The sequence below is a fragment of the Bufo bufo genome, chromosome 2 (assembly GCF_905171765.1).
Source record: "Bufo bufo chromosome 2, aBufBuf1.1, whole genome shotgun sequence".
NCBI classification, from domain to species: domain Eukaryota; kingdom Metazoa; phylum Chordata; class Amphibia; order Anura; family Bufonidae; genus Bufo; species Bufo bufo.
Window position 1 is genome coordinate 550461853 of NC_053390.1, and position 24512 is coordinate 550486364.

General features: G+C 45.5%; 1 protein-coding gene across 4 annotated transcripts in view; it reads right to left on the bottom strand.

The window, feature by feature from the left end:
* The window catches only part of USO1 (USO1 vesicle transport factor), an 81340-nt gene extending 79264 nt beyond the window's left edge, over positions 1–2076 (bottom strand). For all 4 annotated transcript variants that reach the window (XM_040418103.1, XM_040418102.1, XM_040418105.1 and 1 more), the window contains exon 1: positions 1839–2076. In XM_040418103.1, the coding sequence (XP_040274037.1) occupies positions 1839–1907 (69 nt within the window). In that variant the 5' untranslated portion in view covers positions 1908–2076. The remainder of the gene's footprint in view (positions 1–1838) is intronic.
* Positions 2077–24512: the final 22436 nt, after the last annotated feature.

Here is a 24512-nt window from a genome sequence, read left to right on the forward strand (position 1 = left end):
CAGAGCGGCATGCATCGTGCACACGGGAGCGCATAGCATCATAGTGCAGGACAGTAGTCCCGCGGGCGGCCCGATGAGCACAGTATCATAGTAACCTATGATGCTATGCGCTCCCGTGTGCACGATGCATGCCGCTCTGGGACATATGGCCCGCTTACAGACCGTATGTGCAGTCGTGTGCATGAGCCCTAAAACTACATTTCATCAGTTTAGGCTATGTTCACACACGGTATAAGTGTCACACCGTTGAAACAGCCTACAAATCCACACCAAAATCCTCAATGAAATCTGCGTTACACTGCGTTACTATCTGGGTTGAAAATCCACATCATATACGGCACGCTGAGAATACGACAATCTGCAAGGTGCCTACAATCTACTGCAGGTTTGTATGCAGTGAATGGGGTTTATGAAACTCTATTCACTTCCCTACTGTGCTTTTATCACGGAAATGGAGTTCCCTATCTCACAACCACTGCGCGGTATGTCACCAGCGGACTCCAGCGACAATGACAGCTGATCCCAGCGGCTTCCAAAAGCCTATCCAGGACAATATTTTCTTTATGGCTTCCCTAGCAGTGAGCAGATCACTGGAGGAGCAAGGGCCCCGGGTGGACAAGACACTTAGGGCTCATGCACACGACCGTATGTATTTTGCGGTCCGCAAAAAACAAGCATGACGTCCGTGTGCATTCCATATTTTGCGGAACGGAACAGCTGACCCTTCATAGAACAGTCCTATCCTTGTCCGTAATAGGACATGTTCTATTTTTTGGCTGAACAGTAATACGGACATATGGAAACGGAATGCACACGGAGTAACTTCAGTTTTTTTTTTTTGTTCTGTATATGGTCTGCAAAAAAAAAAAAGGAACAGACACGGAAAGAAAATACGCTTGTGTGCATGAGCCCTCATGATATGGAGACACATGATGGCTGGATTTTCCGCAGAGGATCGTGGGTAGAACTAAAACCCGCAGAATACATTGAAAACACGGTGTGAATTGAAAACCAGTTCCCGCTGCAGGTTTCAGCAACGTGTTGATAAGATTTGTCATCTCCTCCACTTTGCCTGCAGATTTTCGGCACGTAATTCCACTGCAGAGAATCCGCAGTAGTCAGTAATAGAAAACTGCTTCGTTCACTCAGGGCACAGGCTGTAAAGGTCCTCTTACATGGACCGATGTTTCAGGCAATTATCGGGAACGAACCAGATGCTGCCGATAATTGCCTGATGGTCAGCAGAGATGAAGCAATCACCTCCGATGTATGGGGACGAGCAAGGACTCCAGTGATCGCTCATGCCCATAGAAAAGAAGCAGCAGATCCCTGTTCACACAGCACCACCCGCTGCGCGGGAACGAGGATTCTAGGTGCTGGGTGAAAGACTGTAGGCTTGTTCATTGGGTGATCACGGACACCTTTTACACCAGCTAATTATCAGGACCCAGCGTCTCTACTGAAATAGTCCTGATTACTGGTCCATGTAAAAGGACCAGACGTGAAGGGGTGCAGCACCAGGCAGAGCATCGCCTCCTAGAAATTCCAGCATGTCACTATAGACGCTGCCACACCACAGCAGTATTACTCTCATCAGATACAGACAGGGCACCACTGATTCCGTTGCCTGCCCTTTGTGGCTCCTCTTTTAGGAGATGTCTGGTCAGTATTATTTGGGGAGCGATCTGCCATGTCCATGGATGATTCATGAACCCCCACAGAATGAGATCACCGCTTCCAAGTTGCTGTCTACCTGCCGACATGACCCGATCGGACCCATGCCCGTGACGTCACTGTGCTATATGTATTAGAAGCAGGCAGGGGCTGCTGTCACTCACAGTCTCGGCTCCGGACGGCTGCACCCCAGGGCTCTGTTGACCTCCCATCACTCCCCTTAGGAAATTCATGGTGAAGGATGCTGTCAGGTGTGAACGTGCCGGAGAAGAAGGACTCGGGGGAGGCAGATCCCCAGCACTGGACAGGCAGGGTGCAGGCCCCGGTGCTGTGGAGACGCGGCGGGGTGAAGGGTGAAGAAGGGGCGGAGGATGCGCCCAGTGTACACACAGTAGAGGTGTGATGACGTGGGCATTCAGGAATGAAAACCAGGAAGTGACTGGTGGCCGGCGCCTGCGCGGAGGACGTGGCGGTGACGTGTAAGGGCCCGGGCAGGTGTCACGTGACCCTGCCGTACAGCACACACTCAGGCTGCTGTCGTGTCGTTGTCCCAGTGGGACCAGGATGCTGATGACATATTGACATGTACATGTAGTGATATACCACAGCTCACATGTATTCCTGATAGTAGGAACCACATAGAAACTCTCATTGGCTTTTGAAATCTAGGTCGCTTCAATTAAAGGGGTTGTCCGGGTTCAGAGTTGAACGGGTTCAGAGTTGAACCCGGACATACCCCTATTTTCACCCAGGCAGCCCCCCTGACTTGAGCATCGGTGCAGTTCATTCTCCGATGCTCTCCTTTGCCCTGCGCTAAATCCTAAATCGCACAGGGCAAACGCATTTTTAGGAGTTCCGGTGACGAACCGGGGCTCTCCATGGGGCTGCCAGGAAGCCCGGTGACGTCACCTGTACTGATGGGCGGGCTTCGGCCCTGCCCTAGCCAGTAAAATGGCTAGGGCAGCGCTAAAGCCCGCCCATCAGAGCCGGTGACGTCACCGAACACATTACCGGACAAAAGTTTCCGCCCGGCAGTGTGTTATGATAAACAAAAGAACCCTTGCCCTGCGCGATGTAGCGCAGGACAAGGGAGCGCATCGGAGCATGAGATGCTAGCCTCAGGGGGGCTGCCTGGGTGAAAATAAGGGTATGTCCGGGTTCAGCTCTGAAACCCGGACAACCCCTTTAAAGGGGTTGACTCACTATAGCAAATAGCATTTATCATGAATAGGGATCAGCAGCCTTCAGCACTCAAGCAGCTGTGGAACTACAACTCCCACCATGGACTCTGACTTGTCTGTTCTTGTAACTCTCACAGAAGACAAAGGAGGTTTCTGGGGGTTGTAGTCTCAGAACAGAGGGAGTGCCAGAGGTTGCTGATCCCTGATGTAGACAAAGTTAATACAAGGCACTTACTAATGTATTGTGATTGTCAATATTGCTTCCCTTGCTGGCTGGATTCATTTTTCCATCACATTATACACTGCTTGTTTCCATGGTCATGACTAGTCGCTTTGTTCAAAACTTCGGAATAATACTGTTCGGAGATTTGTCTCTGTACAGTATTAGAATGTATGGGCTCTGGTGAGCTGAAGTTATTCAATGAAGTCACGCGAGACGAAGATGGATCTCCATACAGTATGATTCTGACGTTTTGAACAAAGCAACTTCGGATGAAGCACCCAAAGCTCGCTTCACTCAACACTAGTCATGACCACCAGCAGCAGTGGCCGTGCTTGCACACTATAGGAAAACGTACCAGCCTCTCTGGTGGCTGGAACCGTGGGAGCACGCATAGGCAGCAACTCCTGTTCTGGCCACCTCTTAGGCTACTTTCACACTAGCGTTTTGGCTTTCCGTTTGTGAGATCCATTCAGGGCTCTCACAAGCGGTCCAAAACGGGTCAGTTTTGCCCTAATGCACTCTGAATGGAAAAGGATCCGCTCAGAATGCATCCGTTTGCCTCCGATCAGTCACAATTCCGCTCTGGAGGCGGATACCAAAACACTGCCCGCAAAGTTTTTCTGTCCGCGATGTGGTGCGGAGCAAGACACAGTGTAAGTCAATGGGGACGGATACGTTTTCTCAGACAAAATCTGACACAATAGAAAACTGATCTGTCCCCCATTGACTTTCAATGGAGTTCAAGACGGATCCGTCATGGCTATAGAAGACATAATACAACCGGATCCGTTCGTGACGGATGCATGAGGTTGTATTATTGTAACGGAAGTGTTTTTGCAGATCCATGACGGATCCGCAAAAAACGCTAATGTGATAGTAGCCTTATCTGGACTGCAGTGGTGGCTGGAACCCCAGGATACGATCAGAGTATAACGTGATGGAGAAATTAATCCATCCAGAAAAGGAAGCAATATGGACAATCACAATACATTAGTAAGTGCCTTGTATTAACTTTCTTTATGTGATAAATGCCACATACTGAAATGAGACAAACCCTTTAAGTACAGAAAATTCAGCCCCTCTAACAGAGAAGGTCTGTAGTGTAATGGTAACTTCTGCCTGCCATACAGAAGATCTGGAGTGAAAATCCTAATGAAAACCTGTTATATAATTTTATTAGTAAAAGTCTATGTGCCCCTCCCCCAATCCATATCCAAGACAGCTTCATTAGTATTCACTGCACTGAGGTGCATACTAATGAGACTTTTTGGATCTGTGAGTTTTGTGTCAGCATATAAACACAGGATGCGGGTCACAGATCGCAATTATGCTGGTGGAGTCAAAATGCACTCAGAACATCATCATCTTAATTATATAATGTAGTAAGGCTCTATGCCGGTGGTATTTTTTATATTTTTTTGTGTAATTGGAAAATCCCTTTAACCCTTTCTAGGTCTCTGCTGTTGTGAGGGATTAGAATCCATTTTGTATAAACATGTCCTCCATCTTGTGTATGTAGGGGATTTAGGTCAGTGTCTTGAATGGAGCTTACAGGGTTAATCTAAAACAAGGCATGAAAAGGTCAGCTCATGTGTGCACCCACATCCCCCTCCCCCCCCAGTTTCCTCTCTAGCCGATAGTATAGTCTGAGCCTCAGAAAGTGCGGGTGGGGGGGGGGGGGAGGAGAGAGGAATGGAAACATATGTATGGTCTTATGATTTATATCTTATAACCGCAAATGTCATGTGATTTATTTATTTTATTTTCTGTTTTAAGCCTATATTATTGTGAGCTTGTCTTTGAATTAAAGAGAAATCTGATGCAGCTATATCCAATAACTGTGTCAGTTTCCCAGAGCGCTCCTAGTCGTATCCCTTTTCATTTGGATTTCAACAATCATAGGTGAAGGGATATTTCTCTAACAAAATCTTGGCGCCCAACGTGAGGCTCAACTAAAGTACACTTCATCTGGTACCCAACAAATTGGTTGTTCCGGTCCGGGATTTGCAGATGTAAGAAATAGCGCTAAAAGGTAAGAGACTTTATCTTACACTATATCTGTGTCTCCCTGAGTGGTTTGTCCGGTTCGAGGATCTGGTGATTGAATGTACGTATAAGTCCTTTTATAGTTAAGCCTATTTTTGGTAGGAACCTGAAAATGACTATGATTGTTGGATTTTGAGACCTAAGAGATAGACAGTTTCAATTGGGAAGTCTTTAGTTTAGTTTTGGGAGTTTTGGTATATGCCTTATTTTTTCTTTATTGTATGTGGAAAATCTTGGAGAATTACAGGAAGGGTAATCAAAGTCCTTGGACTCCAATGTCCGGTTTGTGAGGTTTTGATTGGTTAAGAAACTCAGTAACAGAATACACTAGGTAAATATAGTGGGGAAATTCTGAGGAAACTGAGGGAAAATAGACATTTTAATAATTGTTTAACTTTCTGTGGAAAAAGATTGACATACAAAATGGGGAACAATTTCAGTATACCAGGGGGTTACAAAACAGCTAAGACTTTAGTTGAAGAGAGGGAAGGAAAAGAAGGTTTGAAAAATATTGACAGGGTGTTGAAGAAGGTAGGAATAAAGCATGGAAATTTGAATGTGGATATTTGGGAAAGATTCAGAAGGACACATTGTGGTTGGATAAAGGATCATGGATGTGAAGAAGTAGTTAATACCTGGGTTAAAGTGGCAGGGGAAGTTGAAACTGAGGGGTGGCGAGGAGAAGTAGTCAGAGATAGACTGTTGTATACTCAGAAATCAAAAGACAATGATCCTGACGAACGACCTCCCCATATCCAACTGCCCCTAGACCTCCAAGAGGGAATGGACCGGAGGGATGGACTTGTAATGTCTGTGGCAATCAGAATCCAGTCTGGGCCAATGCATGCCGAGCCTGTGGTGCCCCCTGACCCCACAGACCTGTAGGAATCTACCCTGTTCTGACTAAGACAAGAATCCTACCTAGACCCACAACAGGATAACAGGGGGCGACAGGAGGAGGACCTGATACAACCTCAGGACCACCTGGACAGGTCATTGGAGTGACCAGCCGGAATCAGGAACCTGAATTTCTTCACGCCAGTGTGACTGAGTACCACCCCTGGAGTCCGAAAGACCAACTCAGACTTTTGACCCGACTGCCCGACCCTCTGACGAGACCTATGCCTACTTCTAGGACTCTTCAACAGATACAGGTGACTTATGGGGCTACGTTGACTGACTTAAAGGATCTGATGTTGCTGAAGATGGGCGAGTCACAACATCAAATGGTGAATGACTATATGAACGAACATAAAAATGTCCCCATGGATATTATGACTAGAGACTGGGTCAAGACTTTACAGTCTGGGACTGAATTTGTCAGGATTTTTACAGAATGGGCACGTACAAGGGAGGAAGAAAGTTTCCGAAGTCTTAAAGACATAGTACAGGGTCCTCAGGAGCAGGGGCGGATTAAGTGCATGATAGGCCCGGGGCTGTCTACCCAACTTGGGCCCCTCCCTCCATTTTAGTTTAGTTTTTTTTTTTGTATGACGAGGCTGCGGTGCTTCATGAGCGCCACAGTCTCTTCCTAGGCCATATGACATCTTCAGACAAAAAAAAATACCCCAAATTGGGTCCTAAACTGAAAAATTTGGTCGCCAAATTTAAAATACACTGCTCAAAAAAATAAAGGGAACACTTAAACAACACAATGTAACGCCAAGTCAATCACACTTCTATGAAATCAAACTGTCCACTTAGGAAGCAACACTGAGTGACAATCAATTTCACATACTGTTGTGCAAATGGGTTAGACAACAGGTGGAAATTATAGGCAATTAGCAAGACACCCCCAATAAAGGAGTGGTTCTGCAGGTGGTGACCTGACCACTTCTCAGTTCCTATGCTTCCTGGCTGATGTTTTGGTCACTTTTGAATGCTGCTGGTGCTTTCACTCTAGTGGTAGCATGAGATGGAGTCTACAACCCACACAAGTGGCTCAGGTAGTGCAGCTTATCCAGGATGGCACATCAATGCGAGCTGTGGCAAGAAGGTTTGCTGTGTCTGTCAGCATAGTGTCCAGAGCATGGAGGTGCTACCAGGAGACAGGCCAGTACATCAGGAGACGTGGAGGAGGCCGTAGGAGGGCAACAACCCAGCAGCAGGACCGCTACCTCCGTCTTTGTGCAAGGAGGAACAGGAGGAGCACTGCCAGAGCCCTGCAAAATGACCTCCAGCAGGCCACAAATGTGCATGTGTCTGCTCAAACGGTCAGAAACAGACTCCATGAGGGTGATATGAGGGCCCGACGTCCACAGGTGGGGGTTGTGCTTACAGCCCAACACCGTGCAGGACGTTTGGCATTTGCCAGAAAACACCAAGATTGGCAAATTCGCCACTGGCGCCCTGTGCTCTTCACAGATGAAAGCAGGTTCACACTGAGCACATGTGACAGACGTGACAGAGTCTGGAGACGCCGTGGAGAACGTTCTGCTGTCTGCAACATCCTCCTGCATGACCGGTTTGGCATTGGGTCAGTAATGGTGTGGGGTGGCATTTCTTTGGAGGGCCTCACAGCCCTCCATGTGCTCGCCAGAGGTAGCCTGACTGCCATTTGGTACCGAGATGAGATCCTCAGACCCCTTGTGAGACCACATGCTGGTGCGGTTGGCCCTGGGTTCCTCCTAATGCAAGACAATGCTAGACCTCAAGTGGCTGGAGTGTGTCAGCAGTTCCTGCAAGACGAAGGCATTGATGCTATGGACTGGCCCGCCCGTTCCCCAGACCTGAATCCAATTGAGCACATCTGGGACATCACGTCTCGCTCTATCCACCAACGTCATATTGCACCACAGACTGTCCAGGAGTTGGCAGATGCTTTAGTCCAGGTCTGGGAGGAGATCCCTCAGGAGACCGTCCGCCACCTCATCAGGAGCATGCACAGGCGTTGTAGGGAGGTCATACAGGCACGTGGAGGCCACACACACTACTGAGCCTCATTTTGACTTGTTTTAAGGACATTACATCAAAGTTGGATCAGCCTGTAGTGTGTTTTTCCACTTTAATTTTGAGGGTGACTTCCAATCCAGACCTCCATGGGTTAAAAAATTTGATTTCCATTTTTTTTTTTTGTGTGATTTTGTTGTCAGCACATTCAACTATGTAAAGAACAAGGTATTTCAGAAGAATATTTAATTAATTCAGATCTAGGATGTGTTATTTTTGTGTTCCCTTTATTTTTTTGAGCAGTGTACATATAATTATAATAAAAAAGACCATGGAGGAGAATACAGCACCACATACCTCTTACATCCAGGGACATCTCCTGTCATGTAGACTTTCTCTTTCCTCTTCTCCTCCATTTGACCCAGACCACCATGGCAGAACAGATGTACTCCAAGCACTCGGGGCCAGTATCCATCTACACCCAGATGGGACTAGTCACGTAGACTTTGGAGTCCCAGAAGAAGTTCTCTGCCCAATGATGGCTTCTATAACGGTGGCTGAATTAAATCTTCCTGATTGGACAGAATCTGAAAAGAGTCTGCTCAGCCAGGTCCCTGAGAGCCTTTGGGCCACCTCAAAGATGGACATAGGCAAATTACCTGTGTCCCCTGTGATGGTGTCTCTAAAGCCCGAGTGTCAGCCCCCGCAAGTTAAACAGTACCCATTGAGTCACGCTCAGGAAATAGCAGTGTCCAGCCAAATAGATAATTTTGTCCGAGCAGGTGTTCTCATCAAGACCGTGTCCCCGGCAAACACTCCCCTATTTCCAGTTAAGAAGAAGGCCGTTAAGGGTCAGCCAGTCACATATCGAATGGTCCATGATCTTCGAGAGGTCAACAAAGTCACAGTCCTACAAACCCCAATAGAGCCCAATCTGTACACTCTGCTGTCCCAAGTTCCTTCCACAACTACCTGTTTTACTGTAATTGATCTGGCAAATGCATTTTTCAGTGTGCCTCTGCATCCAGATTGTCAGTATCTTTTTGCTTTCACTTTCAAGGGGAACCAGTATACATGGACTGTTTTACCCCAGGGGGCCCAGAACTCGCCCATGTACAGTCAGGCCCTACAGTCTGTCCTAGCCAACTGGTCCCCTCCTGGAACCGTGGTCTTATTGCAATATGTCGATGACTTACTTTTGTGTGCTGAAACGGAGACCAGCTGTCAAGCTGCAACTCCTAATTTTTCTCCAAGAAAATGGATGTAAAGCTTCTAGGCATAAACTGCAGTTTTGTAAAGACAAGGTGATATTTCTTGGATACTGCCTCTCGCACGGTGCCCAGCACCTCACCCCCGAACGAAAAGAGGCAGTGCAAAAGATACAGGTGCCCAAAGGAAAATGCAAAAAAGAAAAGTCAGTCCTGTGTCCCAACACGGACAATTACTTGCGCTGCTGCTGGTCCCGGAATAGTGTGGTAGGTCGTTCACACCGGTTTATACAAATCAAGGGGTTTTGGAACCGCGCTGCTAGAAACTATGTCTCCCGGTCACCAGTGGATGGCATAGGGTATCAGCCCCTCTCCTCAACACCCAAAGGATCCGATCTTCCCCAGACCTCCTCCTAAGAGTCGGTAGACAAAAAGCATATAGTACAAATCAATCGTCACGTGCCTGCCCGACCCGGGTTTCGCTGCCTCGCTTCTTCAGGGGCGATAACTGCGCATGCTTGCAGTCGGGCCCTTAAATAGCCCAGCTGATCTCATTACATAAGCCGGTATGGTTCCGGACCGTATACCAAATTTTCAAACAACGGTTGCAAATCGTACATAATAAAAATACAATTCATAATCCTTAATACATTCATACTTAAAATAAACATTAGAATAACAATAAAAAAGAGAGTTATTCTCGCTGTTACAAATTCATTCGCATATATACCCTTTCGGGTTACCGCAATTACATACACTCAATACATTGTTCCAGCCTCCTTTCTAAAATTACTATCCCACATCATAACGGTACCATCTAATCTCCTAAATCTCTCCAACTTTGTCTATAGTATTCATAATGCCGTCCCCTAGGCTCCGCCCACTCCTGGAACGTCATTCAGGTATTCTCCACCCACTCCTAGAGTGTCATTCAGGTACTCTCAACCCCGCCTCCAACCCCCTGATGCCCACATCACGAAGCACCACCGCCCAATTGGACGGTCAAGACAACATGACATCGCTCAAAGGTCCTTAAGATGCCAGGTCAAGAGAAGCCGAACGACGCTACCAGTGAGAACACTTTACAGTATGCACGGCTTCAATGTTCAGCCCACTTGGTTGTAGGGTCCCTAGCTGATAGATCCACTCTACCTCTTTTTTGTTAATCTGTGCCAGCGAATCCCCTCCTCGCCAGTGTGGCTTGACAATTTCCACTCCAGCTAATTTTAAGCCCCGCGGATTTTTTCCATGCATCAGCTTAAAATGGGCTGATACACTGTGGGTCATCAGGCCTTTTTTGATGTTCCGTAGGTGTTCTTGTATCCTAACCTTCAACTTCCTCACCGTCCTACCCACGTACTGGAGCCCACATGGGCACTCCAGCACGTATATGATGCCCTTATTTTCGCACGAGCAGTTCCCTCTTATGCGAAACTCCACCCCATTCTTTTTGGATACCATATAGTTAATATTTTTCTGCCGTTCTTTTGAGTTCCGATTTTTGCACCCTGCACAAAATCCGCACCAGGTAAATTTTCCTCCTTCTTTATTCATCTTTATATTCATTGGGGGGATGGCACTATGTACAAGTTTTGTTCTAATGCTAGCCGCTTTCTTAAAAATAAAAGAGGGGTTTGTAGGTATTGTTTTTCCTAATATTGGATCGTTCTTTAATACTCCCCAGTTCTTTTTCACCATTTTCTTAATATTGTCAGACATAGAGCAAAATTGTGTCACAAAAGAGAACCTGTAGTCCCTATCTACCTTTTTCACTTTTCCTTTCATGTGTTCCTTTCCTCCCCCTTTTTCCATCTCCACATTTTGTATACACACGTCCAGACTAGCCTCATCATAACCTCTTTCCACAAATCTGTCTTTTAGTACCCTACATTGTGTTCTGTAGTCACACACTTCTGTACAATTACGGGCCATCCTCTTGAACTGGCCCTTCGGTATCTTCTTGAGCCATGGGCCGTAATGACAGCTCTTCATATCAATGTAGGAGTTAACGTCTGTTTCCTTGAAGTATGAGCTTGTCATGAAGCGGCCATCCTCCATCCGTATACACAGATCCAAAAAATTGACACTCACATTACTGATCTCCCGCACAAATCGCAGGTTCCAATCATTGTTGTTCAACTGGCAGATAAAGGACTCGAGTCCCTCTCTCCCTCCTTCCCACACTAGGAGACAGTCATCGATATACCTCCTCCAGAAGGTCAATTTACCCCCTGGGGTGTCCGCTCCTAGTGTGGGAAGGATGGAACTCTCCTCCCAGGCTCCCATGAAAATATTAGCAAAACTGGGGGCGAATTTCGCCCCCATCGCCGTGCCAATGCACTGTACATAATGTGCATCTTTAAACCAAAAATAGTTATAGTCGAGGCAGTAACTGAGACACTCGAAGATAAAATTTCCCTGCTGATCCCCTATTCTTTCATCATTTCTGATCCTGTTCTCTACCGCCTCCATTCCTAATTTCTTTGGAATGACTGTGTACAGGGAGGCCACATCAATTGTGGCCATCCATGTATTCACAGTAGGGGGGCTTAAATCTTTAATGAGATGTAACACAGATCCAGTATCTTTCAAATGCGAGGGGTTCTGCAGCACGTATCCCTGCAGGTAAAAATCAATATACTCCGTGATTCTGCACGTCAACGAGTTAAGCCCCGAAATTATCGGCCTCCCCGGAGGATCTGTTGGATTCTTATGCACCTTGGGCAGGTGATATATTACCGGCACCAAGGGAAATGGAATGGTAAGATACTCATACTCTTTTTTATTTAGTATTCTTTTCTTAAAACCCTCTGATAGTATGCTGTCAAGGATTCGTTTGTACTCCTGGGTGGGGTTACTTTTCAGTTTTTTATAAGTTGTTGTATCTGATACTAGTCTCGCCATTTCGGCTTCATATTTATCTTTATTCATTACAACCACCCCCCCCTTTATCAGCTGGCTTAATAATTATATCTGGATTTTTTTCCAGATCCTTAAGGGCTTTTCTCTCTTTATAAGTGAGATTCTGTGTCACCTTATCCATGTCCATCTCTTCCAGCTCTTTTAATAGGCCAGTTTTAAATGCCTCCACACACTCATTATTTGGATTTTTAGGGAAAAATTTAGATTTTTCTTTCATTTGTGTATGCAGAATCTCATCATTCTTATCCGGCTCTATATTCACCACTGCAGGGTTTGTACTCTGTGGTGCGGGGTTATTTATCCAATACTTGGCCATATTTATTTTCCGGATAAATTTGTGTATGTCCAGAAATGCCTCAAATTTGTTGATCCTCTGACTGGGTGCATATTTTAGGCCCTTACTCAGGACACTCTTTTCTCCCTCTGTTAAAACGTGACTACTTAAGTTGAAAATTCCTCTTATATCTCCTTGCTCTTTTTGGTTTTTGGGCTTAGTCTTCCCTTTTCCCCGTTTTCCTCTGCCAGGCTTCTTTTTTGTGGTGTCCTCACTATCTGTTCTCTTATTTCTCCTTCCCTCTGTACTCCTTTTATGCTCTGATGGGGAAAATTCTGCTCACCTTGTTGCTTAAAACTTAATCTGTCTCCCTCACAGTTGTCCCTTTTCGGTTCTTCTCCATAACTATTTCCTTCAAAATGAGCCCCTTTTTCATAATAACTTAAGTTGTAATTATCATTATAATTCTCTTGTGGTCTCCATTTCGGTTTTCCCTTATATCCCCCCCCCCCTTGGTACGGCTGTCTATATGGTTGTCTGTATTGCTGTCCCCTATATCCATTATTCTGCCTATAATTCCCACTATATTGTCCTCCTCTATATCCATAATTTTGACCCCAACCACCCCCCTGTTGGCCTCCATGGTTGTGCTGATATATATGGGTCTGCTGGTACCTATGATCATTCCCTTTCCCAACATATGGCTCATATGCATATTCATTATCCCTATTAGGCTGATATGTACGCTCATGGTTTCTATGGTAATATCCATGATTCCAAAATAATATCCATGATTAACAAAAAAGAGGTAGAGTGGATCTATCAGCTAGGGACCCTACAACCAAGTGGGCTGAACATTGAATTTGATTTGAAGCCGTGCATACTGTAAAGTGTTCTCACTGGTAGCGTCGTTCGGCTTCTCTTGACCTGGCATCTTAAGGACCTTTGAGCGACGTCATGTTGTCCTGACCGGTGGTGGTGCTTCGTGATGTGGGCATCAGGGGGTTGGAGGCGGGGTCGAGAGTACCTGAATGACACTCTAGGAGTGGGTGGAGAATACCTGAATGACGTTCCAGGAGTGGGCGGAGCCTAGGGGACGGCATTATGAATACTATAGACAAAGTTGGAGAGATTTAGGAGATTAGATGGTACCGTTATGATGTGGGATAGTAATTTTAGAAAGGAGGCTGGAACAATGTATTGAGTGTATGTAATTGCGGTAACCCGAAAGGGTATATATGCGAATGAATTTGTAACAGCGAGAATAACTCTCTTTTTTATTGTTATTCTAATGTTTATTTTAAGTATGAATGTATTAAGGATTATGAATTGTATTTTTATTATGTACGATTTGCAACCGTTGTTTGAAAATTTGGTATACGGTCCGGAACCATACCGGCTTATGTAATGAGATCAGCTGGGCTATTTAAGGGCCCGACTGCAAGCATGCGCAGTTATCGCCCCAGAAGAAGCGAGGCAGCGAAACCCGGGTCGGGCAGGAACGTGACGATTGATTTGTACTATATGCTTTTTGTCTACCGACTCTTAGGAGGAGGTCTGGGGAAGATCGGATCCTTTGGGTGTTGAGGAGAGGGGCTGATACCCTATGCCATCCACTGGTGACCGGGAGACATAGTTTCTAGCAGCGCGGTTCCAAAACCCCTTGAGGTGCCCAAAGGAGCACAGAACTTGAGAGTATTTTAGGGTCTTGTCTCATACTGTTGCCCCTGGATATGGCACGCATCTATGTTAATGCAGCCCCTCTATGACTGTTTGTCTTCTGATCCCTTTCATCTTACAGAAGAAGCTGTTAATAACTTTCATACTTTGAAACTGTGCATACTGTCTGCCCCCGCTCTGTGCATTCCAAAATATGACGAACCTTTCTGTTGTTTTGTTCTGAAATGCAGGGGCATAGCACTGCTGTATTGACACACTGAGATCGTCAACGCCCCATTGCCTACTTTTCTGCTCGCCTCGATCCTGTTGCCAGAGGCTCCCCCTCTTGTGTCAGGGCAGTAGCGGCAGTGCAAGCCATGATTGACAAGGCTTCTGAAATTGTTCTGGACTACCCTGTAACTGTTCAAACTCCTCATGACATTCAAGGCATTCTCACTCAAGTGCAACCAAAACATATCTCCATGGCCAGACAACTGAGACTACAGTGTGCACTCCTCATGCCTGCAAACATCTCATTCAAACGTTGTACTACTCTGAATCCTGCTACTCTGTTACCGATTACATAGAAACATAGAATGTGTCGGCAGATAAGAACCATTTGGCCCATCTAGTCTGCCCAATATACTGAATACTATGGATAGCCCATGGCCCTATCTTATATGAAGGATGGCCTTATGCCTATCCCATTACAGATTCAGAAATAGGGGAGGGAGGTGTATCAGAACTTTTAACCGATCTTGTTGAACATGACCCTCATGATTGCGTACTATTAATGCAGCAGGAAACGTCTGGTTTTTAACATGTTCATGAAAAACCTCTTTCTAATCCTGACTTTGAGTATTTTGTAGATGGAAGCAGGCTCATGGGAGAGGATGGCCGGTTCCATACTGGATATGCAGTGGTCACACAGCACGAGGTAGGTACAGCTGAACCACTCCCACCTCATATATCAGCACAAGAGGCATGTGAGAAAAGGACTAGATCCAAGATTCGATGGTCCCTTTTAAGTACTGTTGACCACCCACACCGCTGTAAAGGTTGAAGGAAAACCCAACTGGATACACGCTTCTCACTGCAAAAAAGTCTTGGAATCACAGGATAAAGATTCTTCTGTTGGCAGTGGCTCTGACCCTGAGCGTGTCAGCAGTGTTTCGTTCACTGAATGATGACTGGGACAATGCTTTGATACAGCACCATCAGGTGCTGTTTGAAGGAATGAATGGAAAGTGATAGACTGTTGGATCTGTACTCACAGTCCTGTGAGTTCAGCCAGTATGCCCTATTTCGCCGTGCCCCTCAATTTTTCTGAATTGACTGAACTGGCCAACTCTACTATCTTTTTCTCAGGCATGAAGCAGGTTAAGCCTAAAACTAGAGACAGGGAAGCACCCTTACCCGTTGCAGGATGGGCTGAGCCCCCCTGGCTCATGGTAAATAGATTAGGGCCACCAGTTGATTATAGCTCTACCCCCTGGAACGAGAACATGTGGTGCAATGTGTCATGCTTTCCAAGTTGGATACATTGTTATTGTTTGCAAAGTCGAAAGGTATGTCTTTTAGTCCTCATAACAAATTCGGCTGCAATGACTCTAACCCGAACAGCCTGGTGCGGTGTGTTGGAATAGATCCTGTAAAGGGTAATAATCTGGCCTGCAACAACCGTACCTTACTTGATTTAATTGCTGGAATAACCTCTAACTCCTCAGAGGGTCAGGAAAAGGGACCAAAACTGGCAGAAGGTGTCCGACTGGCCAAATTGATAACTCAGTTGTTTAATAGTACGGTGGTTGCAGTCCCAGAAGATATATTCCTGGTCTGTGCGGATAAGGCATACAAGTGGTTGCCCAGAAATGTCACTAGTCTATGTACAATTGTCCGGTATACTCCTGCAACCTTTATAATACCCCATTCCTACATAGATATAAACGCTGTACCTAAACATACTCTGTATCGAAGGGCAAAGGACAATACAACCAGACCAAATGGTAAACCTCACGTAGTAAAGATGAGCATCTCCAATAAGATTTTCAGTATCTTGTTCTTGTACCCCATGGTAATGCAGATGTGGGACAAGCTAGTGGTGGCAACTGATCAGATATGGGAGGTGTTAAGACTCATGAACACCTCTAACATTGTCCAGAACCAGATAATCATTGTCACCAATCAACACACCTTGGTTTTAGACTACCTGACAGCAAAGGAGTGAGGTATGTGTCAGGTTGTAGGACCTGCTTGTTGCCATTATATAGATCCCCAAGGTAACCTACAGTAAAATCTGGAATAGAAAAGGTGAAAGCCATGAGAGACAAATAGTTACAGGAAAATAGTGCAGACAAAGACTCATAGTGGGGAGGCATCTTTTCCTTCTTCAACCCTGCCAACTGGTTCAAAACTTTGGGAGGGTGGTTCATGGGAATTCTTCAAACGATTGTCCAAGTCGCCATAGTTATCCTCATAGCATATGTATTGCTTCGGCTACTGTTTATGTGCACAAACAAAGTATGTACCAAGAGAAGAGATTATAGAGACTATTGAGAAAATCTTCTGTCCTGCGACAGCTGCAGAACTGAAGATATCTCAAAATGGGGGAATTGTGAGGGATGAGAATCCACTTTGTATAAACATGTCCTCCATCTTGTGTATATGGGAGATTTAGGTCAGTGTCTTCTTTTTTTTTTTCAATGCTTTATTGAAAGTATTAATATTGCATATATGTAATGTGGTGCAGTCTGCAGCAATAAACAACAATCTGCTGCATAGAAAAATTTTAGGTAACAAAAGTAGATGTCATCTCTGAGCGCAATACATGTTCATAGTCATCATATCTCATGGATCTAAGTACAAGGATCAAAGCACGGTCAACGACCTCTATTGAACTGTCTGAATTCTTCCCAACATTTCCACTGAACACAAAGTCTATTGTGAGTACGATTCTCCCAAGCGGCTATTTCCTCAAATCTATAAATGGTATCGACCTTGTTTATCCAATGGTCTATTGATGTCAACCAATTTCGAGGAACTAATAGACGAGCGGCCATCAGTAATTTTTTAAACAATAATGGAACTTCAGTGTCAGTGCGGGAAGGGAAAAGGCTTAGGAAGTAAGGGGGGGGGGGGTGAAAGGAGAGAGGAATGGAAACATACGTAGTGTATGGTCTTATGATTTATATCTTATAACCGCAAATGTCATGTTTGTCATGTGATGTTTTTTTTTTCTGTTTCAAGCCTATATTATTGTGAGCTTGTCTTTGAATTAAAGAGAAATCTTATGCAGCTATATCCAATGACTGTGTCAGTTTCCCCGAGCGCTTGTATCCTTTTTAATTTGGATTCCAACAATCATAGGTGAAGGGATATTTCCCTAACACTATCTGTGTAAGGCAGAAGTCCAGTCTTTAAAATTGGCACCCACTCGCAAGTGTAACAGGCGCCATAGCTGCCGGGTTCCTGCTGTTTTATACAGCAGACGTCCGAGGCTAATGTTTGCAATCAGAGATAACACTGGTTGCATGAATTTAACCCTTCAGATGCACAATAAAAATTATATTGCGTATTTTTAGGATTGTAAGACACACTTTTTCCCCCCTTATACTCCAAATGCTAATGACTACTTCTATTATGGAAGCAGTCATCAGCATGTGTGAGGCGTAGTGAACGGTGATGGAAGCTCTGAGTTGGCTTTACTCACCCTTCCTGGTCTTCTTCTGGGCCCTGCACTGTGTCCGGACTGCACACATCCTCAAGTCATAGTGCACTGCTACGTGCACTATGACCTGACACTGTGCAACGTCAGGTCACAGTGCAGCGCGGTCCGGAAGAAGACCAGGGAGAGATGAGTGAGTGGCAGCACTGTCCGGAGCAACCACAGTAATTTTTTTTATTTTTTTAGTGTCTGGTCTGAGGTTGATGGGATCTGATCTGAGGCGGATGGGGTCTGATCTGAGGCGGATGGGGTCTGATCTGAGCCTCATGGGGGTCTGATCTGAGGCTGATGGGGTTTGATCTATTCTAGATTTCTTTATTTTATTGTATGTTCATATACTGTGTATTTCAATAAAGCTTGTATTGTTTTGTATAACTTAGCGTGAAATGCTGTTCTTTGTAGAAGATGAAAGATGAAAAAATATAGAAACTATAGCTGTGCCAATTTGCACTACTTTTTAGATAAATTCTAGGCGCAGAACCACTAATAATGCCAAATTAATCTAGACTAGTATGTTGTAATGTGTCGGGACTTGCTGAGGGTGTCGCAGGAAATGTTGCAGCCACCAGACTTGTAAAACAACAATTCAATACTTATCACTGCACAAATCAAAAGTTAGGCTACATGCACACGACTGTATGTGTTTTGCGGTCCGCTAAAAAAAAGGATGACATCCGTATGCCATCCGTTTTTTTTTTTTATTTGCAAATCCATTGTAACAATGCCTAAAAACGGACAAGAATAGGACATGTTCTATTTTTTTTGCGGGTCTACGGAACGGACATACTGATGCGGACAGCACACGGTGAATGAATGGGTCCGCATCCTATCCACAAAAAAAACGAAACGGAAACAAACAACGTTCGTGTGCATGTAGCCTTACCAGGAGAAAAATCTGGAACAGCTCATGCTACAGCTTTTTGGTTGCTGGCAACCTTGGAGTATATTACATCGTCATTTAATCTTGGGCCAATCTCCCACAATTTGTCCGCTACGACTGGTCTTCCAAAAGAATGACTTGAGTCTGTGGAGGTGGCACCCACAATTTGTCTTCTACAGCTGCTGGCTCTGAAGAAGGTGAACTGTCTGGTGCTGGTATAAAAGGTTGATTCACTAATGTGCAAAGCTGAATTAGAGTTCCGGTAGGTCCCTATGCTCTCTTAGATTTCACCTCTAATCCCCGTCTGGCTCACAGAGGGTGGTTGTCCATTTCCACCTGAGGTTTCCAGCTTCCCTTTTAGTTCTGTTGGGCACAATGACTATGTCTCCCATCTATAGTAACAGTTCTGTCAATTTCTAATTAACAGAGTTTCAGAGCCCAAGCATTGGGCTGCCAAATCATACATCTCTTGTACCTTTTTACGTTGACCATACATCTAGGTCTGCAGCATCTATTCTTCAGCTCTGGTGCGTATCAGCATTGTTAGGGTTAGGCTACTTTCACACTAGCGTTTTGGCTTTCAGTTTGTGAGATCCGTCATGGGCTCCAAAACGGATCAGTTTTGCTCTAATGCATTCTGAATGCAAAAGGATCCGCTCAGAATGCATCAGTTTGCCTCCATTCCGCTCTGGAAGCGGACACCAAAATGCTGTCTACAGCGTTTTGCTGTCCGCTTGACGAAACTGAGCCAAACGGATCCGTCCTGGCACACAATGTAAGTCAATGGGGACGGATCCGTTTTCTCTGACGCAATCTGGAACAATAGAAAACTGATCCGTCTCCCATTGACTTTCAATGGAGTTCATGACGGATCTGTCTTGGCTATGTTACAGATAATACAAACGGATCAGTTCATGACGGATGCATACGGTTGTATTATTGTAACGGGTCCGTTTTTGCAGATCCATGATGGATCTGCTCAAAACGCGAGTGTGAAAGTAGCCTTAGAGGGTAGCATACATTTCTCCCAAACATTTCAGGAACAGTGAACACCCACTATAATGGGGGTGGACCGGAGGTCCGGCCGCAGCACAGCAAACATGCAGAGAGGCGGCTGGACAAAAACTACCGCCGACTCCCGGCGGCATGGTGGGCTAGCGTTTGCACGGATGCGGCAGGCTGTTCCCCCGCCGGTACATCCTGCCGGACCCTGCTACTGCAAGTGTGAAAGTAGCCTAAATTCTGCCACATGTATGTTTGTGCATTTTGCTGTGAGTGTCTACCATCATACCTCATCTTTAATATTTCTGTTATCACGGTAAGGGCTCATGAACACGATTGTTGGATGTTTTGCAGTCCGCAAATTGCGGATCCGCAAAACATGGATACCGGGTGTGTGCATTCCACATTATGCGGAACAGAACAGCCAGCCTTTAATAGAACAGTCCTATCCTTGTCTGTAATGCCAACAATAATAGGACATGTTCTATCATTTTGCGTAACGCCCATCGGACATACAGACATGGAATGCACATGGAGTCATTTCTGTTTTTTGCGGCCCCATTGAAGTGAATGGTTTCACATACAGGCCACAAAAAAAATTGTACGGACACGGAAAAAAATAGCCCTAAGGCCTTATGCACACGACCGTTGTTTTATTCCATGTCCGTTGTGCCGTTTTTCGTGATTTTCTGCGGACCCATTGACTTTCAATGGTTTCGTTGAAAACTCGGCTAATGCACCGTTTGTCATCCGCATCCGTGGTTCCAGTCCGTCAAAAAAATATAACCTGTCCTATTATTTTTGCGGAAAACGGTTCGCGGACCCATTCAAGTCAATGGGACCGCTAAAAAACACGGAGGCACACAAGATTGTCATCCGCGTCCGTTTTTTTTCCTATCATTTGCATGGCAAACCTGTCTTAGATTTTTTTTTCATTCCTTCATGTCTGGTGATCCTCCAAAAACAAACAGATCACGGAACAACGGAACCTCATTTTGCGGAACGGAACACAACAACGTTCGTGTGCATGAGGCCTAAGTTGGGCCCCCAGAATCAGTTACACTGGAGGGCCCTAGGTACCCCAGTCCGACATTGGGTAAGAATATAGAAAAAACTTAAGTATTCTTACTTATAAGTTGCAGCAGGTTTCAGGAAATAGTTCACTTTCCCATCAAAATTCAAAAGGAAACGTGCAGCTCACCACCATGTAGGGAGAAAGGGATAAGTTCATATACACATGGCACTCCAAAGCAACGGTAGTGTCCAAATGTGTAGTCAGTCACCACCTTTTTCTGCTGAGGGTAATTCCTTCCTTAGGTATGCACACCATAACCTTAAAAAGATAATAGGGTATACCATAGTGAGGCACCTTCAGGATCAAAGCTTGGACATATCTCTGAACAGTCTCTTGGCTTCACACCTTACGTGTATTTCCTCCTTTCAGTGCAAACAACAAAGGAACTGCAACGGTGAAGTAACTCCAAACAGTAGCTCAAAATCCAGACTTTTATTATACTCACAAGACAAAACTTTGATTTGTTTGCATAAGATCATTCAAATCGCCCCTGATGAAGCAGAAAGTGAAACTCGAGTTGGGTGATTTGAATGATGGTGAGCATCGTGGTGGTGGGCTGCACGGTTTCCTTTTTATGTAAGGGGAAGAGCACAGAGGAAAACGTGAGAAGAACTCAAACGTGTTTTCTGTGTAGCCCACTCAAGTCCACTCATCGTGCCAGCGAGAATTTGCGACATAGTAACATAGTTTGTAAAAAAAACAGACATCTGTCCATCCAGTTCAGTCTGTTATCCTGCAAGTTGATCCAGAGGAAGGCAAAAAACTCTCATGAGGTAAAAGCCAATCTTCCTCTTTTTCGGGGGGGAAAAAAAATTCCTTCCCGACTCAAATCAGTCAGTCAGAATAAGGCTCCATTCACACGTCCGCAATTTCGTTCCGCATTTTGCGGAACTGAATTGTGGACTCGTTCATTCCTATGGGGCAGCACGATGTGCTGCCTGGACACGGAATTGCGGATCCGCACTTCTGGGTCCGCACTTCCGTTCCGCCAAAAAATTGAATATGTCCTATTCTTGTCCACAATTGCCGCTTTCCGTGTTTTGCGGCTCCGTGGATCCGCAAAACACATTGAAGACGTGTGAATGGAGCCTTAGGCTACTTTCACACTGGCGTTTTGGCTTTCCGTTTATGAGATCCGTTCGGGGCTCTCACAAGCGATCCAAAACGGATCAGTTTGCCCCTAATGCATTCTGAATGGAAAAGGATCCGCTCAGAATGCATCAGTTTGCCTCCGTTCCGTCACCATTCCGCTTTGGAGGCGGAGACCAAAACACAGCTTGCAGCGTTTTGGTGTCCGTCTGATGAAACTGAGCCAAACGGATCCGTTCTGACACACAATGTAAGGCTACTTTCACACTGGCGTTTGGTGCTATGTCTGCCTTGTTCACTGGAGCCCAGAACTGTACACAGTACTCCATGTGTGGTCTGACTAGTGATTTGTAATGTGGTAGGACTATGTTCTTATCACGGGCATCTATGCCCCTTTTGATGCAACCCATTATCTTATTCGCCTTGGCAGCAGCTGCCTGACACTGGTTTTTACAGTTTGCTGTCCACTAAAATTCCTAGGTCTTTTTCCATGTCAGTGTTACACAGTGTTTTACAATTTAGTATGTACGGGTGACTTGCATTATTCCTTCCCATGTGCATAACCTTACACTTGTCAGTGTTAAACTTCACCTGCCACTTCTCTGCCCAAGCCTCCAACATAACCAGATCCATCTGTAGCAGGTTGATTTTTTCATTGCTTACATTGGCACCTGCAGGTTTGACATTTTCTAAATTGCGCACCGCCACGTTGTTGCGCGATTGTGCAGCACACCACAACTTGGCGCTACACTTTTGATCCCCAAAATCCCCTGTAACTTCTTCTTGTGGAGATACATCAAAGACCTTGTTTTTGTGCCACCATTAGCAACTTAGGCCTCTTTCACACTTGCGTTGTTGGGATCCGGCATGCACTTCCGTTGCCGGAGGTGCCTGCCGGATCCGGAAAAACGCAAGTGTACTGAAAGCATTTGAAGACGAAACCGTCTTCCAAATGCTTTCAGTGTTACTATGGCACCCAGGACGCTATTAAAGTCCTGGTTGCCATAGTAGGAGCGGGGAGCGGGGGAGCGGTATACTTACAGTCCGTGCGGCTCCCGGGGCGCTCCAGAATGACGTCAGAGCGCCCCATGCGCATGGATGACGTGATCCATGCGATCACGTGATCCATGCGCTTGGGGCGCCCTGACGTCACTCTGGAGCGCCCCGGGAGCCGCACGGACGGTAAGTACACTGCTCCCCCGCTCCCCGCTACACTTACCATGGCTGTCAGGACTTTAGCGTCCTGGCAGCCATGGTAACCACTCTGAAAAAGCTAAATGTCGGCTCCGGCAATGCGCCGAAACGACGTTTAGCTTAAGGCCGGATCCGGATCAATGCCTTTCAATGGGCATTAATTCCGGATCCGGCCTTGCGGCAAGTGTTCCGGATTTTTGGCCGGAGCAAAAAGCGCAGCATGCTGCGGTATTTTCTCCGGCCAACAAACGTTCCGTACCGGAACTGAAGACATCCTGATGCATCCTGAACGGATTACTCTCCATTCAGAATGCATTAGGATAATCCTGATCAGGATTCTTCCGGCATAGAGCCCCGACGACGGAACTCTATGCCGGAAGACAATAACGCAGGTGTGAAAGAGCCCTAATCTAGGTGACATCAAGAATAGAAACATAGCAGTGAAGACTACAGTGGAAGAAAACACTTTGGAGGTGTTTGGGGCAAATTCAACTATCATCTCAATGCTGTCCGTGGAGCAGGGGGAGGGCATACAGGGCAATTATGAAATGGTTACTAAAACTTGATAATTCATCAAACCGTTTGTAACTTGGGTAACTGTAGTCATACACACTGCTTGGTCATGTTCCATTTAGGGACATGTTGCCACTGAGGCCATTGATTGGCTGCAGCAGTGCATATGACCCCATTCAGAAGTTTACAGGTTGAGGACCAAAAGGAGCAGAGATCAGGCCCTCATTCATAGAATCGAGCGGCAGGGAGGTGCAGTGCAGTACAGTACTGCGTTATAAAGCTGGAATATCCCTTTAAGGTTGTTCTCCACATCAATTAAGACACTAAACTCCTGGCTCCAGCCCCATGAAACTGACTGAGGGAATTCATGAACGACCACTGTCCACCACATATTTACGCCTCTTGCACACAACCGTATGTAGGACATGTTCTATTTCTTTGCGGAACAGTAATATGGAAACGGAATGCAAGCGGTGTACCTTTAGTTTTTTTAGCGGACCCATTGAAATGAATGGTTCCGTATACGGGCCGCCAAAAAAAAACGGAACGGACACGGACAGAAAATATGTTCATGTGCAAGAGGCCTTATTGTGTGGTTATTTCTTTATTAAATGTTTTTCAGGATTATTATATTTTTTTTACCACAGAGCAGGGGTCTTTATGAAAGAAAGAAAACCCACAATCGCCTTTTAACCCTGTAAGGAAAGCCTTTAAAGGGGTTTTCCAGGCTTTTGTCAGCTGCATCATCATTGTATTTCTGGCCGTGTGTCAGGCGGTTTGAAGGTATTTTTCTTTTGGTGCTCTAGTATTTTGGTTTATATTAATTTCTTTTTTCCTGGAATTTATTTTCTTGGATTTAAATTTTCTTGGATTGTGTATGTATAGACTCAGCGGTGTGACTGCACTGCATTGGTTTTTCTCTAATTGTCTCCTGACGAACCAAATCTAATGGGGAAACG